The sequence below is a fragment of the Camellia sinensis genome, chromosome 4 (genome assembly GCF_055761805.1).
Source record: "Camellia sinensis isolate YWXY chromosome 4, ASM5576180v1, whole genome shotgun sequence".
NCBI lineage: Eukaryota > Viridiplantae > Streptophyta > Magnoliopsida > Ericales > Theaceae > Camellia > Camellia sinensis.
The window spans coordinates 150,957,991-150,975,248 of NC_138964.1; the positions used below are offsets into that span (position 1 = coordinate 150,957,991).

The 17,258-nt window shown below is 36.0% G+C and overlaps 1 protein-coding gene across 2 annotated transcripts; it reads right to left on the minus strand.

The window, feature by feature from the left end:
* Window positions 1–527: 527 nt before the first annotated feature.
* On the minus strand, window positions 528–16,594 carry LOC114290717 (DNA glycosylase superfamily protein). 2 transcript variants are annotated; one of them, XM_028234677.2, is made up of 5 exons: window positions 15,849–16,440; window positions 14,827–14,899; window positions 3,197–3,387; window positions 1,196–1,252; window positions 528–1,127 (listed from the first exon to the last, which is right to left on the minus strand). In XM_028234677.2, exons 1-5 carry the CDS (start codon window positions 16,224–16,226, stop codon window positions 879–881), a joined length of 948 nt encoding a protein of 315 aa, XP_028090478.1. In that variant the 5' UTR covers window positions 16,227–16,440; the 3' UTR covers window positions 528–878. The 2 variants fall into 2 exon arrangements, with proteins under 2 accessions (XP_028090478.1, XP_028090479.1); XM_028234678.2 differs by lacking the exon at window positions 14,827–14,899 and having other exon boundaries at window positions 3,197–3,397; window positions 15,849–16,594.
* Window positions 16,595–17,258: the final 664 nt, after the last annotated feature.

A 17,258-nucleotide genomic window follows, 5' to 3' on the forward strand; every position in this document is an offset into this window, starting at 1 on the left:
ATAATTTCTCAGTAGGAGACAACCTGTTCCCATTCATAAATGCTAAAATCATAATAATCATAAATTCATAATGCATTTGTCAGCAAAATGCAAATATAATGATTTATGTAACAACCTTTTAGATTGTTTGGATCAATGATCCCCTTTATACTTCTTTCACTCCACAAATCCCTAATCAAGCGCAGTATGACATTAGTTTGCATCGATATTGGATTGAAAATATATTAAAAATAATTTGAAAGATTAAGAAAGGTTTCTCAAATCCATGAAAAGTATGGTAAAATTGTTAAGAAAATGTACCTTATTCTTCTCTTCAGAGAACTGGCATTTAAACTTCCTCTGGGGTATAGAATTTCTCTTCTGAACAGTTTGCTCCACGGGAACAAAATTGTATCCATAGAATTCAGACTTCCCATCTAGATTTTTTCAGATTTTCATCTTCTAGGTTTAGAACTTTTCACATTATCAACGATACGCATCAAAATTTTCACATAAATGAGATATCATCCTGTCTGAACAAGGAAATCTATGACAAAAGAACTTCGTTAATCAATTTTATAGATGTCATTTCGGATATTTTACAATGCTTATATGGACATTAAAGTGAAAAAAATCAATAAAAATCTAATGTAAATATAGGTCAAAATGAGGTGGGATGCTGGCTAAGAATGCCCTAACTTTCAATATTTTCCCACTTTACCTACTAGCAACTCCTACATTTCGCACCTACACATGACATCCGAACTAGTTGGGGAAGAAGACTCGCTCTTACATACACAAAACTGTTAACTTTTGAACTAGGGAGATTGTGGTTATCAAATAGAGGTATTCAGAAGCGGATAATGAACTCAAACAACACAATTAGATTAACTCCATACTTAACTATTGCATTCTGATTTTGAAATGTCGCAATAATTTAGTAGAGGGCAGGAATTGCCATACGATTCTCTTTTTTGCGGATTACCTCCTCTCTTTGTGCATTTCTGACAGAGCTTGCCATGCGTGAACAAAAGACAGTTTAGGTCAAACTTGAGCTCATTTGGAATCCGTCGATTGAGATGAAGGTATGTCTTTTTTGTGTCTGCCGCTTCTGGCACCCAACCAATAGCCTTTGCAATTTGGAAAACCTGTGTAGACGCTTGAATATTTAATTTCTTCCATCATGGAAAATCAGTTTGAAGAATATTATACTTACATGCGTGTCCACCGGGAAATCATCTTTCTGAAGTTGGAACATCAAGACACAAGCCACCTGCCATCCATTTTTAAATTATTAATTTTGACAATAGTGAAAGGATACCAACCAACTCAAAAACAATACCCCAACTACTTTGGCTGTTCATACAAGGCTTTTACACATGCCGCTCAAAAAAAAAAAATTTAAAATTTTATAACCACATCTTTACTTAATTCATTCACTCCATTTCTGCTCTCTTTATCTTGACTGAGTTCTTTTTGCCATATCATTAATGAACTAGGCACACACAATTACACATGCACAAACCCACGTAAACAATATAAGAAATTTCATAAATGTTCCGGTTGACAGAATACTAGTCTGACGGGGTTCCCACCCATAACTCATAACAGCAGTTTGTTTTAAATGCATGTCTTATTAGAAGAATCTACTAAGCATTAACTAAAAGCTTCCACTGCAAACTCATATCACCAATAAAATTTGCAGAAAAAAATGAAATAAATAAAATAAATAAATCAGCATCACTTGGATCAATTCAGAAATCTGCATGTCAACATCTGTGAGCATGCATTCATTGTTTTCCTTTCACACACACCTCATAAGGACAATGCACAACTTCCGAGTCCTGTTTAACTCAGACTCAGCACAATCCTCTTGCTGACTTCCAATCAATTTGTTCACTAATCTTTGACCAAATGGACACCACCAAAGAGAGAATGAAAGGGTAACAAAGAGCTCCAGCAACCACACTGCACGTGTTAAACTGGTAGCTCCAAAGTTGTTCAAGTTCAACTAAGATTGCTTTCCAACATCTATCATCAAGGTCTGTTCCTTATAGAAGTTTAATAGGTGTATTAAAACTTGTAGCCCAAAATTGAAATAAAACAATGGGATTTGTTTAATTTGAATAGAACTGTATTGCAAGTCCTTTTTCTTCTTCTTCTTCTTATTCCATTTTCATATTTCAATAAATGATTTTGCAGTAGTTCTTTACCACCAATGCATATCAACTCCAGCTAGCTTTTTACAAAAGCTAATGCAGTGAATCACAGGTGTACTGGGCATGCATTGAATATAAGAGAAGAGATGAATAGGGACTGGGGTTCACATTGCAACACGTGTGAAGGAAAGCCAATAGATGTGCTGATGTTTTGGCTCATGAAGGTTTATCAACTGTAACAGAGCTCCAAATTGTGGATATTCCTCCTCTCTTGGTTCGAGATAAGCTCTATTGGTACGTATCAGACTGGGGTTTCCCATGGCATGTCTTGATGAAGTAGGCCGCCTCAATACCAAAAGAGCTAGCATAGCTAGTAAAGTAATAAAGATAGTCATTCCCAAGTCCTACAAAGAATCCTGCCTTCTTTACCATGGAGGGGGCTAATAGCTGGAGTTTGAGGAGAGCTTAGCTTACGCCACATATGGCCCATTGTCACATTGGAACCAAAGAAGAGTTTGAAAGTGCCATGTTCAAGTAGTACTCAATATGGCCCGTTTCAGATATATGTTATTCAATTAATTTTCATGGATTTGACAATTGTCTAAGACAGACATACTAAAATATCAAATATGTACAAATACTTCCACTTCTCTTGCTAATCATGGAGAATATTTTTCATTATTAATTTTGAGGTTTGACTTTCCAAATTCTGACCTTATATGATTTGGTTTGAAAAACTCTAGAACTACTCAACGATTGAAGTACAACTCGTGATCCAATACTTTGAAGAAAAAAATTCGTACAAATTATTATCATGAATTATAAAATCACTTCAACGTTACAAAGAACACAACGGAAGCATTTCAAACACAATAAATGATTTCATTTCTCAAGAGCATGCATATACTCCTCGAACTAGAAAATAAAGCCTCCAAACTTTACCCATGAAATTTAGAAATCATGTATTCCTACCAAAATACACTAATTCAACAGGACCTCCAATATCTAACAACGAAAGTTTGAAAAAATATATCAAGTAGAGGTTGAAGGTATATTACTGTTTTGGGGCCAATTCCTTTAAATTGAGAGAGCTCAGCCTTGATTTCATCAACTGACAAATCCCGCAGGTATTCCAAGCATAATTTGCCTTTTTTCTCAAGCAAGCAACTCAATACATTCTTTATACAGGAGGCCTTGGTTGGGGCTAACCCTCCACATCTTATGGCATTCTCTACCGATTTTGATTCAGCTGCAAGAACCTTAACCATAAAAAACAGCAACCCATGAAATATGCAGCCCAGAAACAACCAAATTGCTCTCAATCATCCTTATCATAAATTAAAAACACAAGCAATTCATTAATAGAAAAACAACCCATTAAAATGTGATAGTAAGGATACTATATAGCAATTAGTGAACCATAACTTATTCTGATTTATTCATAGCTATAAGCCAAACCAAATGTAAATCACAGGAAATGAATAGCAACCATCAAAAAGAAAGTACATAACTACAAGCAGCCAAAAACACCTATCTTTTTCAATTCAAGGCTATTCATCATGTTGGAATTTTTGGTTTTTATAGGCTTATTTTGGGCCAACTTTGAGCCCAAATTTGAGTAGGGCCCACATGTCTTTTGGGGTGGGTCCAAAGAGGTGACGTGTTTCTTGCCGCATGGCAAGTCACACAGTGAAGACTATTCGTCAAAACCATTTATGAGTGAATGGGAAGTTCACGTCGTTTTCGAGTTCGTGGAATAGACAATTTAAGAAGTAAAATGTGGGTTTCCTTGAATTGGTTATCCTACATTGGAAACTTAGGAGAATTTATATGTGTATATAAGTTCTAGGTGACAATACTTGGGTTTGGCCCCAAGGGGGCACCCCAAGAAGGGAGGAGTTATGAACAAAGTGAACCTTGGCCAAACCACTACACACACGCATGTGCGCCGCCGCTACCGTCTAGCCGAGCTGTTCCGGGTGTAGGTCGGGTCAGGTCGGTTTTAATCATAATTTATTTGAATTTTTTCCAGAGATTCTTGTAGGAAAAATTAGGCTCTGTTTGATAGAGCTTTGGAACTTTAATTCCAGTCATTGGTTCTCAAGTGGTGTTTGTTTGCAGCTTTTAAAAATTAATTCCACGTTCACTTTTGAAAACTCGGTCGAAGGCGGGAAAATTTGGGCTAACCGGTCATCCGGTCGGTTGATCAGAACAGTGCAATTTTTATTTTATTTTATTTTATTTTCGCAATTGACACATGCTAATTTTTATATATTCAACAAAAAATATTTTCCGAATTTTTAAAAAAATTTATGAGCTTTAATAGAATTTTGAATTGTGTGTTTGGTTATGAGTTGTAAGTTTTTGTATCAAATATCATATGTCACATCAAAAATTCCCTACTCAATTCAAAACTCTTTTTAAAACTCATTCACTAAACAAATTTTCCACACTCAAATCATAATTTCAAAATTCACAAACTCAAAATACAACTTCTATTCTCAAATCATATTTAGAAAACTCTATCAAACGCTATCTTATTTTTTCTAAACGAAATTAATTCAAATTTTTGCGCCAAATTTGAATTTAATTTTCTATTCAATTTTGTGCCTCTTCTAGTCCTTTCCAGCAAATTCAAAACAATTTTTTCAAACTATTTTAATAGTTTATACCCGGACAGATTCAATTTTGTTTCAAACAGATTCAAACTGTCACAGTTTGAATTCTGTATTTGTTCAAAACTGTTTGCACCTGTTCTGTTTGAAAACAAATCTATTCATTTCAAATTGAACCTGTTCGGATAGCCACATTTATGCCTATAAATATAAGTCTCATTCCAGTAGTTTTTTACAATCACAAACATCCAGAAAAATCTGTTCCCTTCCCTTTTGTTCTCTTTTTGCATTATTCTTCATATTAGTTTTTTAGAGAAAAATTCTGAGAGTATAGAACACAGGTTTGGTTTGCCGTACAGGTTGTTTGGAGTACTACTACAATCTTTGTAGATCATTGTATCCTGGGAGATAGACGCTATTTAATCCGTAAGCACCGAAGTGGGGCGAATTTATCTTAAGGACAGAGTGTCACACACTCGACTTAATCTTTTAAATATTTATTCGGTTCGGTAAATAAATTTGTTAAAATTGATGCATAAAGAAATAGAGAATTGTATTATTGATTGATCTATGTTGTGTTTACAATGAGTCCTATATATAGAAGATTAAAGGAGGTAGGTATGTAGTAGGTGGAGTAGTAGGTGGAGTAGTAGGTGGAGTAGGTGAAGTGGGTGGAGTAGGTGTAGTGATAGGTTTTCGTACATTTTAACAGCCCCCCGCAAACTCAAGGGGGATAGGAACTAACCAACTTGAGTTTGGAGAGACTAACAAAACAAGAAAATAGACGAATACATAAAATAAAAAAGGATAGGAGACACTGTATGGTCGTGTCAGACCGTTGTAGAAGACACTGGATGGTGGTGTCATAACGGTGTAGAGGACACTGTATGGTGGTGTCATAACGTTGTAGAGGACACTGTATAGGGGTGTCATAACGTTGTAAAGGACACTGCATGGTGGTGTCATAACGGTGTAGAGGACACTGGATGGCGGTGTCAAACTGATGTAGAAGACAGTTTATGGGGTCATGTCGGACCGTTGTAGCAGACAATGTTGTGACAGTTGTTGTGACAGTTTACAGAGTCTTGTCGGACCCATGAAGGAGCTAACCGGAATCAATGTCGGGACAGTTTACAGAGTCTTGTCGGACCCATGAAGGAGCTAACCGGAATCAATGTCGGGACAGTTTACTGAGTCTTGTCGGACCCATGAAGGAGCTAACCGGAATCAATGTCGGGACAGTTTACAGAGTCTTGTCGGACCCCTAAAAAGTCGCACCCTCAAAAGGCGTGCCCAATCTTTCAAAAGGCGTGCCCTAATCCATAAAAAGGCGTGCCATCAAAAGGCGAGCCCAAGTCATAAAAAGATGTGCCGGACACGATGGCGAGGCGCGTCACCACATTGGCTTGCGCGCCCGTTTTGTCGTCTGGCGTCAAGTGGCGCATGATGCGCGTGTCTGCCTCTTCGTCATGGTCTTTATAAACCGAAAGCGGAGGCTGAGGCTGAGGCAGAAAACCTGCTAAAAAACTCTGAAAAAACTTCTTCGTTGTCTGAGAGAGAAACTCTGTAATACTCTGTAACAACTGTTGCCCAGAAAATGGCTTCTTCTTCCCGTGGTCTGCTCACTCTCTTTCCGGACCTCAACGAGTCAACAAGAGAGACAACTGGTGTGGCGGCCCGTGAACCTCAACCAAACACCTCTGGTTTTGCTCCGTTGAACTTTCCGATGCGGTCGGTGGAGCAAAAAATGGCAGTACAAACAGATATTGAAGCCAATCAGTATACATTGAAGTCATGTGTGGAAACCATGACTGCGGTCACAAACTTGTCGCACCGGCTGCAGAGTAGGACAAATGAGGTGCAACAGTTAAACGCCCAACTGGCTCTGCTCCAACGCATGTATAAGGATGCGCGAGCAGAGATAAGTGTGCTAAAGGCAGAAAACAAGGAGCTGAAACGGAAGGCCACCGTGATGTTTCGATTTGGAGGTCCGCCATATGCTGCAGTAGAGGAGCAGGGTGGAGTGATCGTGCCCAGTGGAGTGGGAAACACGGAGGCAACACCGTCAAGGGCCGCCCAGGACGGAGGTAAGAAGAAAAGACCGGCGGCAGAGTAGAGAAGAAAAATCCCGCCTGTGGATGTGGTTGTTTGGTTTGTTGTGTTTTGTGTGGTCGTTGTTTTTTGTTTTTTTTTTTTGTGTAAAATTGTGATCGAAGTTGATCCCTGAGATGAATAAAATATGGGTTGTTGTGCAAATTTGTAAATTGTGTTGGTTTTTTTTTTTTTTTTTTTTTTGAACATGGTGATGATGAATATAGAAGGATGAATAAAAAGAATAAAGGTGGGAGTAGGGAACAGGGCGAATCAAGAGCACCAATGAAAAAAAAATAAAGTTTGGGCGGTGGATGGTTTTTTTTTTTTTTTTTTTTTTTTTGTTGTATCCGTGAAAGAGCGCTTGTTGTTTTTTGTTTTTTTTTTTTTTTGTTGTGTATCCAGAAGTTACAGATGTACATATGAATTATCTAATGGCTTTTATAATAAAAAATAAAGTTTGGTTTTAAAGTAAGGGAAATAGTATAGTGGGGCTAGTGGAAAAAAAAAAGGGACGAGAGAGAGAGAGTTTTTGTGATAAAATAAAAAAAGAAAGTTGAGTGGTGTGGATCTATGCAGACCTACTTACTGTGGGCGGTGGATTGGGTAGCTATAATAAAAGAAAGTTGAGTGGGGTTGGTGGGTGATAAAAAAAAGAAAAGCTGGGTCTGGTTGTGAGTTCTGTGTGCACTCCTACCACAAAAACCGTGCATATGGAGCTCTTGAGTTTTTCTCCCTGTAAAGTCTCCCTCAATGCAAAGAGTGCATCCTTGAGTAGATCTTCCCGTGTAGAGCTTATGAAGCTTTCAAACCTGCGTTCCAAGTATGTCTTAGCTGCTTGTGAGTGGGACCCAATGGCAAAAGCTTGGTATTCGAAATAGTTTCCACTTGGGCAATTGTAGTAGAGGTGAGCCCCAGATTCATCCAAGCCAGCGACCAGCAAACCAACCCCATACGGCCGTTTCCATGAGCGCTGGGTACAAACCTGGGCTTTGTCAGCGAGCTGAACGACGAGGCGGCCAACGGGGAGAGGAGACTCGTAAGTGTAGCTGTAATTGATGCACTCGGATCGCATATACCGGGACAGAACACGGCTGTCGGCGTCGTTTGAGTGGCAAGTAGTGGGTTCGGCCAAGTAGAGATCGTATGGGAGGCCGTGTTTGGGGGTCTTGGTTTGAAGGATGAGGCTCGGAGAGAAAGCTCGGGAGAGGTGCATTTTTGTGAACATGGGTTCGGTGGTTATGGTGCGCCAGAGCTAGCAGACGCAGCGGACTAGGTTGAGGTCCGGCGGGCAGCTAAGGTGAGGTTGCCGCCCGCCGGGGAAGCGAAAATATTTGGTTCTAAACCTGCTCTGATACCATGTTAAAATTGATGTATAAAGAAATAGAGAATTGTATTATTGATTGATCTATGTTGTGTTTACAATGAGTCCTATATATAGAAGATTAAATGAGGTAGGTATGTAGTAGGTGGAGTAGTAGGTGGAGTAGGTGAAGTGGGTGGAGTAGGTGTAGTGGTAGGTTTTGGTACATTTTAACAAAATTCTATAAGTAATTTATTTTGATTTGTTTGATTTCTTTCAAGTTATTTATTTTACACAGAAGGTTGTTCCAACAATCTTAAGACAGATTCGAATTATTCTGTTTACAGAATTTTCTATTTGTTTCCTTTCTTCTTTTCTTCTTACAAAAATTATTTTCTGTAATTTTACAAAATAATATTTTGGTTGGAAAAACAAACAGTAGTAATATATTGTTTGAAAAATAGTAGTAATATACTGTTTATTTTCTTTGACAACTAGTAGTAATATAATGGTAATTATTAACGATTCAAAATATTTATTTGTGAAGTTGGTCAGAAATTAATTTTGATTTTCAGAAATTATTCTAAGTTTTCATTAAGTAAAATTATGTTTCAGTATTTTATTTTTTAAAGTACTACAAAAATTTAATTTTTTGTGTGGAATTAATTTGTTTAGATAAAATTTTATTTTATTTTCAAATTAATTGAGAATAAAAGTTACAATTCTTGTTTCTTTTATTTTTACAGAATTTAATTCTGTGGTTTTGGATTAATTTTCTGTGTAGTATAAAATTTTAATTATAATTTTATTTTATAATTTAGAATTTATGGCTACTAAAACTGATGCTTAAACAAATACTGGTATAGTGGCTGCAATTGCACCAACCCCTCCTCCAGTTATGACTGTGCCAGTTAATCACAGTGAAAAGCTAGAGAAGTTCTTAGGAACTGATTTTAAAAAATGGCAATAGAAAATGCTGTTTTATTTTACTACTCTAAACCTGGCGCGCTTCCTCAGTGAGACTGCTCCTACTCTGAAAGAGGATGAAACCGACCGGCAAGTGGTTGCTGCGGTCAATGCCTGGAAACATGCTGATTTCCTTTGCTGTAACTACATCTTGAACGGACTTGACAACATATTATACAACGTCTACAGTCCTACCAAGACGGCAAGGAACTTTAAGAGTCTTTGGAGAAAAAATACAAGACAGAAGATGTTGGCTCGAAGAAATTCATAGTAGGGAAATTTATGGATTTTGTGATGGTTGATTCTAAGACTGTGATCAGCCAACTTCAAGATCTTCAACTCATTCTGCATGACATTCATACAGAAGGCATGTCTCTCAGTGAATCCTTCCAAGTTACTATCTTAATTGAGAAATTATCACAAGGCTGGAAGGAATTCAAGAACTACCTCAAACACAAGAGCAAAAAAATGTCTTTAGAAGAATTGATTGTGTGTTTGAGGATTGAGGAGCACAACCACAAATCAGAAAAGTGGGCTGGTAAGCATCCAATAGAGTCTAAGGCAAATGTGGTGGAACATGCTCCAAAAGCAAAGAAATGAAAGTTTTCTGGATAAAGTTCCTCACGAGGCTCTAAAGAAGGAGAAACTAAAAAGTACAAGTTTAATAGCAAATGTTACATCTGTGACAAAGAGAGACATCGGGCCAAAGATTTCTGTAACAAGCGCAAAGGTAAAGGAAAATCAAACAAAAAGCCTACTTAAGCCAATATGACCGAAGTGGACAAAATTTTCAATGGTGTTGAGAACATAAATCTTTCTGCAGTTATTTGAGAGGCAAATATTACCAGAAATCCTAAAGAATGGTGGGTGGACACTGGTGCTACTCGCCACATCTGTGCTGACAAAGAGATATTCACATCTTATTCTATGGTGGACAATGGCGAATAACTCTTTATAGGCAACTCTTCGACTTCTAAAGTTGAAGGATAAGGAAAGATTATTCTGAAGATGACATCTGGAAAGAAGCTCACTCTCAACAATGTGTTGCATATACCGGACATTCACAAGAATCTAGTCTTCGGATCTCTGTTGAGTAAAAATGGGTTTAAGCTAATTTTTGAAAGTGACAAATTTGTACTTACCAAAAATGAGATGTATGTAGAAAAATGTTACATGTCTGATGGCCTTTTGAAAATGAATGTAATGATTATTGTACCCTCTGTTATTAATAATAATACATCTTTTTTTTACTTGCTTGAGTCTTCAAATTTGTGGCATGGTAGACTAGAACATGTTAATTATGGATCTTTGCGTAGATTAATTAACATGGAATGTTTACTTAAATTTGACATTGATTTAAATCACAAATATGAAATTTGCGTTGAGACAAAATTAACTAAAACTCCTTTGCATTCAATTGAAAGAAGTACGGAACCACTTGAATTAATTCATAGTGACATTTGTGATTTTAAATCAATTCAAACTAAAGGTGAAAAAAAATATTTTATCACTTTCATAGATGACTATACTAGATATAGTTATGTTTATTTAATTCGAACTAAGGATGAAACTTTGGAAACTTTCATTCAATTTAATAATGAAGTTGAAAATCAATTAGGTAAGAAAATTAAAAAAACTAAGAAGTGATGGAGATGGTGAATATGAATCACCTTTTAGTGAGCTTTATAAAGAACATGGAATAATTCATCAAACCACCACTCCTTACTCACCTCAGCAAAATGGAATTGCTGAAAGGCAAAATAGGACTTTAAAAGAAATGATGAATGTCATGTTAATAAGTTCTGAATTACCTCAAAACTTGTGGGGGGAAGCAATACTTTCTGCTAATTATATACTTAATAAAGTATCCCGAAAGAAAGTGAATCAAACACCTTATGAAATGTGGCATGGGAGAGTACCATCCTACAAATACTTAAAAGTGTGAGGGTGTTTGGCTAAATTGGCTATTCCTAGTCCTAAAAAGACTAAGATAGGTCCTAAAACTATTGATTGCATATTTATTGATTATGCCAAGAATAGTGGTGCATATCGGTTTTTAATTTATAAATCAAAACATTCCGAAATGCATGTAAACACTATTATTGAATCTCGGAATGCATCATTCTTTGAACATATATTTCCAAATAAGACTAGACAAGGGACTAGTACTAATAAAAGATCTTATAATGCTATTACTAGTCATGATCAAGGACAAGATCGAGAACAATAGCAAGAGATAGATCAAAATGAAGACGAGGAACCTAGACGTAGTAAACGTGCTAGAACCTCAAAATCTTTTGGTTTAGATTTTCTAACATTTTTGTTCGAAGATGAGCCTCTAACTTTTAAAAAAGCTATGTTCAGTCCTAAAGCACCTTTATGGAAAAAAGCTATCAATAGTGAAGTTAAATCCATCTTGCAAAATCACACTTGGAAATTGATGGATTTGCCACCAGGTTATAAACCTCTTGGGTACAAGTGGATTTTCAAAAGAAAAATAAAAACGAATGGATCAATTGACAAATACAAGGCAAGATTTGTGGTCAAAGGATTTGGACAAAAAGAAAGTCTTGACTACTTTGCCACATACTCACCCATTACTAGAATAATATCCATTAAAATGCTAATTGCCATTGCATCTTTGTACAATCTAGAAATTTATCAAATGAATGTGAAAACCGCTTTCTTAAATGATGAATTAGATGAAGAAATTTACATGGAACAACTAGAAAGATTTTCTGTTCTAGGAAAAGAAAAGAAAGTGTGTAAATTGGTTAAATCATTATATCGTTTAAAACAAGCGCCAAAGCAATGGCATGAGAAATTTGACAAAACAATGATGTCAAATAGATTCAAAATTAATGAATGTGACAAATGTGTTTATATTAAAAACATAAACAACGGTTATGTTATAGTATGTCTTTATGTGGATGATATACTCATCAAAGGTAGTAATAATGACATGATTAAAACTATTAAGAAAATGTTGAATAAACATTTTGACATGAAGAACATGGAGCTTCTTGATGTAATTCTTGGTATAAAAATTACCAAAATATCAGAAGGTTATGCTTCGTCACAATCACATTATATCGAGAAAATACTTGACAACTTTAGCAAAGATGATGATCATCTTGCTAGAACTCCTGTGGATGTTAATTTATTTCTTTCTAAGAATGTACAGGAAAGTATTTCTCAATTAGAGTATGCCCAAATTGTTAGAAACTTAATATACTTGATGAACTGCACTCGCTCGAATATAGCTTATGCAGTAAGTAAATTAAGTAGATATACGAGTAATCTGAGAGTAAAACACTAGAAAACTATTATAAGGGTTCTAAAATATCTCCGATTTACTTGTAACATTGAGCTTAATTATACTAGATATCCAGCAGTACTCGAAGGATACTGTGATGCAAATTGAATATCGGATACTAGACACTCAAAATCCACCAGCGGGTATGTCTTTACCCTTAGTGAGGCGGTTGTATCTTGGAAATCTTCTAAACAGATTTGCATTGCTAGGTTTACCATAGAATCAGAATTTATAACTTTAGATAAAGCTGGGGAAGATACAGAATAGCTTCGCCACTTCCTTGAAGATATTTCAATGTGGCCAAAACCAATGCCTGCTATATGCATACATTGCGATAGTCATCAACAGTAGGTAGAGCACAGAGTCATATGTATAACGGTAAGTCGCGACACATTCGTCGTCGACATAACTCCGTCAGACAACTACTCTCTAATGGAATTATTTCCGTTGAATATGTGAAGTCTAAAGACAACATAGCGGATCCACTAACCAAAGGGTTAGCAAGAGAGTTAGTTGAGAATTCATCGAGGGAAATGGGACTTAAGCCTATTAAATAAGAGTTACCACAACAGCAACCCAACCTAGTTGATTGGAGATCCCAATATCTAGATTCAAAGGGACAACCAAGTTGTGTAGGACTCGTAAGGATCACTAAGGAGTCAAACTCCTACCCATTTCTATGATGAAATAGTGATGTCTGCAGTGTTTTAGGTTAAGTAAAACTTTTAATGATTCTTATATCTAGGAATACCTAGTGGAGTATGACAGGGTACTTTTCATAAGAATTACCTATATGAGTGTGAATTGGCCAGTCCTATAAGATTTGTGAAGGGTTACAATTCTCTAGAACACAATAATGAGAACTAAACTGTGTTTGGTAATATACTGTGTGAGTTCTATTGTCTTGGTTTACACAAATGGCTAAACAGTTCAAGACATCATGTCCACTGGTTAGCTAGTAAATCCGATAGTGTCTCACAAGAGAAGGTTCAAAGCTAAAAACTAGCTATCCTTTGTAGAATATTTCTAATTTCTGTACTCTCTGTAATTAGGTCATGTTGCATTTTCTCTCCGTCAAATTCCATTCATATGGGAGATTGTTGGAATTTTTGGTTTTTATAGGCTTATTTTGGGCCAACTTTGAGCCCAAATTTGAGTAGGGCCCACACGTCTTTTGGGGTGGGTCCAAAGAGGTGACGTGTTCCTTATCGCATGATAAGTCACACGGTGAAGACGGTTTGTCAAAACCATTTATGACTGAATGGGAAGTTGATGTCATTTTCGGGTTCGTGGAATGAACAATTAAGAAGTAAAATGTAGGTTTCCTTGAATTGGTTATCACACATTGAAAACTTAAGAAAACTTATATGTGTATATAAGTTCTAGGTGGCAACACTTGGATTGGGCCCCAAGGGGCACCCCAAGTTTGTAGAAAGGAGGAGTTATAGACTAAGTAACCTTGGCCAAACCACCACACGCGCGCTGCAGCTGCAGCCGCCGTCCGGCCGGCCGAGCCGTGCTGGGTGCGGGTGTGGGTCAAGTCAGTTTCAACATTAATTTTTTGGACATAATTTATTTGAATTTTTTCCAGAGATTCTTGTGGGAAAAATTATTTTTTTTGAACGAAATTAATTCAAATTTTTGCACCAAATTTGAATTTAATTTTCTATCCAATTTTGTGCCTCTTCCAATCCTTTCCAGCAAATTCAAAATAGTTTTTTCAAACTGTTTTGACAATTTATACCCAGACAGATTCAGTTTTGTTTCAAACTGTCACAGTTTGAATTCTGTATATGTTCAAAACTATTGGCACCTGCTTTGTTTGAAAACAGATCTGTTCATTTCAAATTGAACCTGTTCGGACAGCCACATTTATGCCTATAAATAGAAGTCTCATTCCAACAGTTTTTTACAATCACAAATATCCAGAAAAATCTGTTCCCTTCCCTTTTGTTCTCTTTTGCATTATTCTTCATATTAGTATTTTGGAGAAAAATTCTAAGAGTATAGAACACAGGTTTGGTTCGCCGTACAGATTATTTGGAGTACTACTACAATCTGTGTAGATTATTTTATCCTGGGAGATAGACGCCATTTAATCCGTAAGCACCGAAGCGGGGTGAATCTGTCTTAAAGACAGAGTGTCACACACTCGACTTGATCTTTTAAATATTTATTCGGTTTGGTAAATAAATTTTGTAAATAATTTATTTTTATTTATTTGATTTGTTTCAAGTTATTTATTTTACACAAAAAATTGTTCAACCACATCAAACCAAAACTTAATGCAATCCTTCAAAATCAATGAAGCCCATCAAAATCTTGGTCCCAAAGATCAAAAAAAGCCGAAGTTGTTTGAACTTATAAATACTCATTAAGCCAAAACAAAAAGCATACCGATCAAAACAAGCTCAACCCATGAAAATGTAGGTCTGAGAACGCCCAATTTGCTCAAACTATTTGTAACCCACTGAACCAAAAACATAAAAAAGTTCATTAAAAATAGCAATCAGCAAAAGAAACCCGCATCTTCCCCAGGCAGTAAAAGCAGATTTGAGAGAAGCAAACAAACACAACCATGAAAATGTAGGTCCAATATCGCCCAATTTGCTCAAATAATTAGCACCCATTGAACCAAAAGCATGGAAAGGGCTCACCAAAAACAGCAATCAGCAAAGAAGAACTCACATCTTCCTTGGTGCAAAAATCAGATTTGAGAGAAGCAAACAAACATAACCATGTAAATGTAGGTCCAACAATGCCCAATTCGCTCAAATGATCAGCACCCATTGAACCAAAAACAGCAATCAGCAAAAGAAACTCACATCTTTACAGGTGGGAAAAGCAGATTTGAGAGGAGCAAACAAACACAACCATGAAAATGTAGGCCCAATAAGGCCCAGTTCGCTCAAATTATCAGAACCCACTGAACCAAAAACACATAAATGCTCACCAAAAAACAGCAATCAGAAAAGAAACTCACATCTTCCCAGCGGGGGTGGGGGGGACACAACCCTGAAAATGTAGGTCCAATAACACCTAATTCGCTCTAATGATCAGAACCCATTGAACCAAAAACAGCAATCAGCAAAAGAAATTCACATCTTCCCAGGTGAGGTAAGAAGATTTGAGAGAAGCAAACAAACACAACCATTAAAATGTAGGTCTAGAACGCCCAATTTGCTCAAATGATCAGAACCCCATTGAACCAAAAACAGCAATCAGCAAAAGAAAACAGCAATATCTTTACAGGTGGGAAAAGCATGACTGAGGGAAGCAAACAAAAGCATACAGACCAAAACAAGCACAACCCAGTCCAATAACACTCAATTTGCTCAAATTAACAGAACCCATTCAACCAAAAACATAAATAAAAATAAATAATAAAGAAAAACATCAATCAGGAAAAAGAAACTCACATCTTCCCAAGTAGGAAAAGCAGATTTGAGAGAAGCAAAAGCCCTGTGAGAGTTAACATCTGTGGTGTTCTGCGATAGAACGGTACTCACTAAACCATCCAGAACACTTTCATTGAAACCAGAGGAGGACTGATCGTGTTCACCGTCGAATGGCTCAGGCTTCGCCGGAATGAGAGCCGAGCCGTTGAGTCTTTGCGAGCGATACTTGGCGAATTCTTTGGGGAAGCCGTGGAGAGCCAACAGATCGTCTCGAACGGCTCGACAATCCTCGGGAGTTGGATGAGGGTGATTTGGGAATGGCTCGCCGGTGGATTTGATCGGCGGTGAGGGTTGGGCTTGAACCTCAGTTTGCTTCCTTTTACGGCTTCTTCTCTGCATTTTTGTGCTGGGTTCTAATTGCCCGCTTTCTTGCAAATTGGGAATTCTTTTTTAGCTTTTTTTTTTTTTACTATTGGGCTATAAAAATTAATAATTTATGATATTATTATTATTATTATTATTATTATTATTATTATTATTATTATTATTATTATTATTTTATTTTTTTGATCGAATAATTTATGATATTTTTATGATGGGAACAAAATTGGGCAGAGAAATATCAAATAAATATAGATATGATAAATAAGACTTACATGAGTTTCGGAAAATAAATTATTATTAGTCTATGGATAAGTTTATATTCATAAAATAGGATATAGATCTCTTATAAAGGGTAGATTTCACACATATTTTTTTAGAATTACAATTATTCAATTGATTGAATTTTTTTTTAAAATCACATTCTTTGAAATACTTTAACGTATCATTTAAGCCTCTTTTGGTATATTAGGTGGAAACAAAATAATTGCACTTTTATTTGAATCAAAAATTAAAAAAAAAAATTATTGTGTTTTCTACTAATTAAAGTTTGAGTGGACATAAAGACAACAAAGTTTGAGTGGCCATAAGGGCAAGAAAGGGTAGGGTTGGGGGCGATTGTCGATGGGTAATGTGGCTGATGAGTGTGAGAAGGAAGATAAATGTCAATTTACAAAAATAATGTGCCTAACCTTTGTAGTTATAATTTTAAAAATATTATAATCACATTATTATTATTATTATAAATTCTATAAGCATATCATTTTTTTTCTTTTTTTTTTTCTTTTTTCAATTTTTTTGTAATTATTTATCCCAAATGTCAATTTTATGTGATTCTCTCAAAAAAAAATTATTCATCATGATCTTCTTCCACTTTGGGCAAATATTACAAGCACAAAACTTGTCATTCAATAGGGACTAAAAACTAATTATTGAACAAGCATAAAGCGGAAAACATTTCTTCATGAAATATATGTTTTTGAGTTTAAGGAATGGCTTGAAAGGTATTAAATTAGTATATTTTTAATTTTTTTATGAGAAAAATATAAA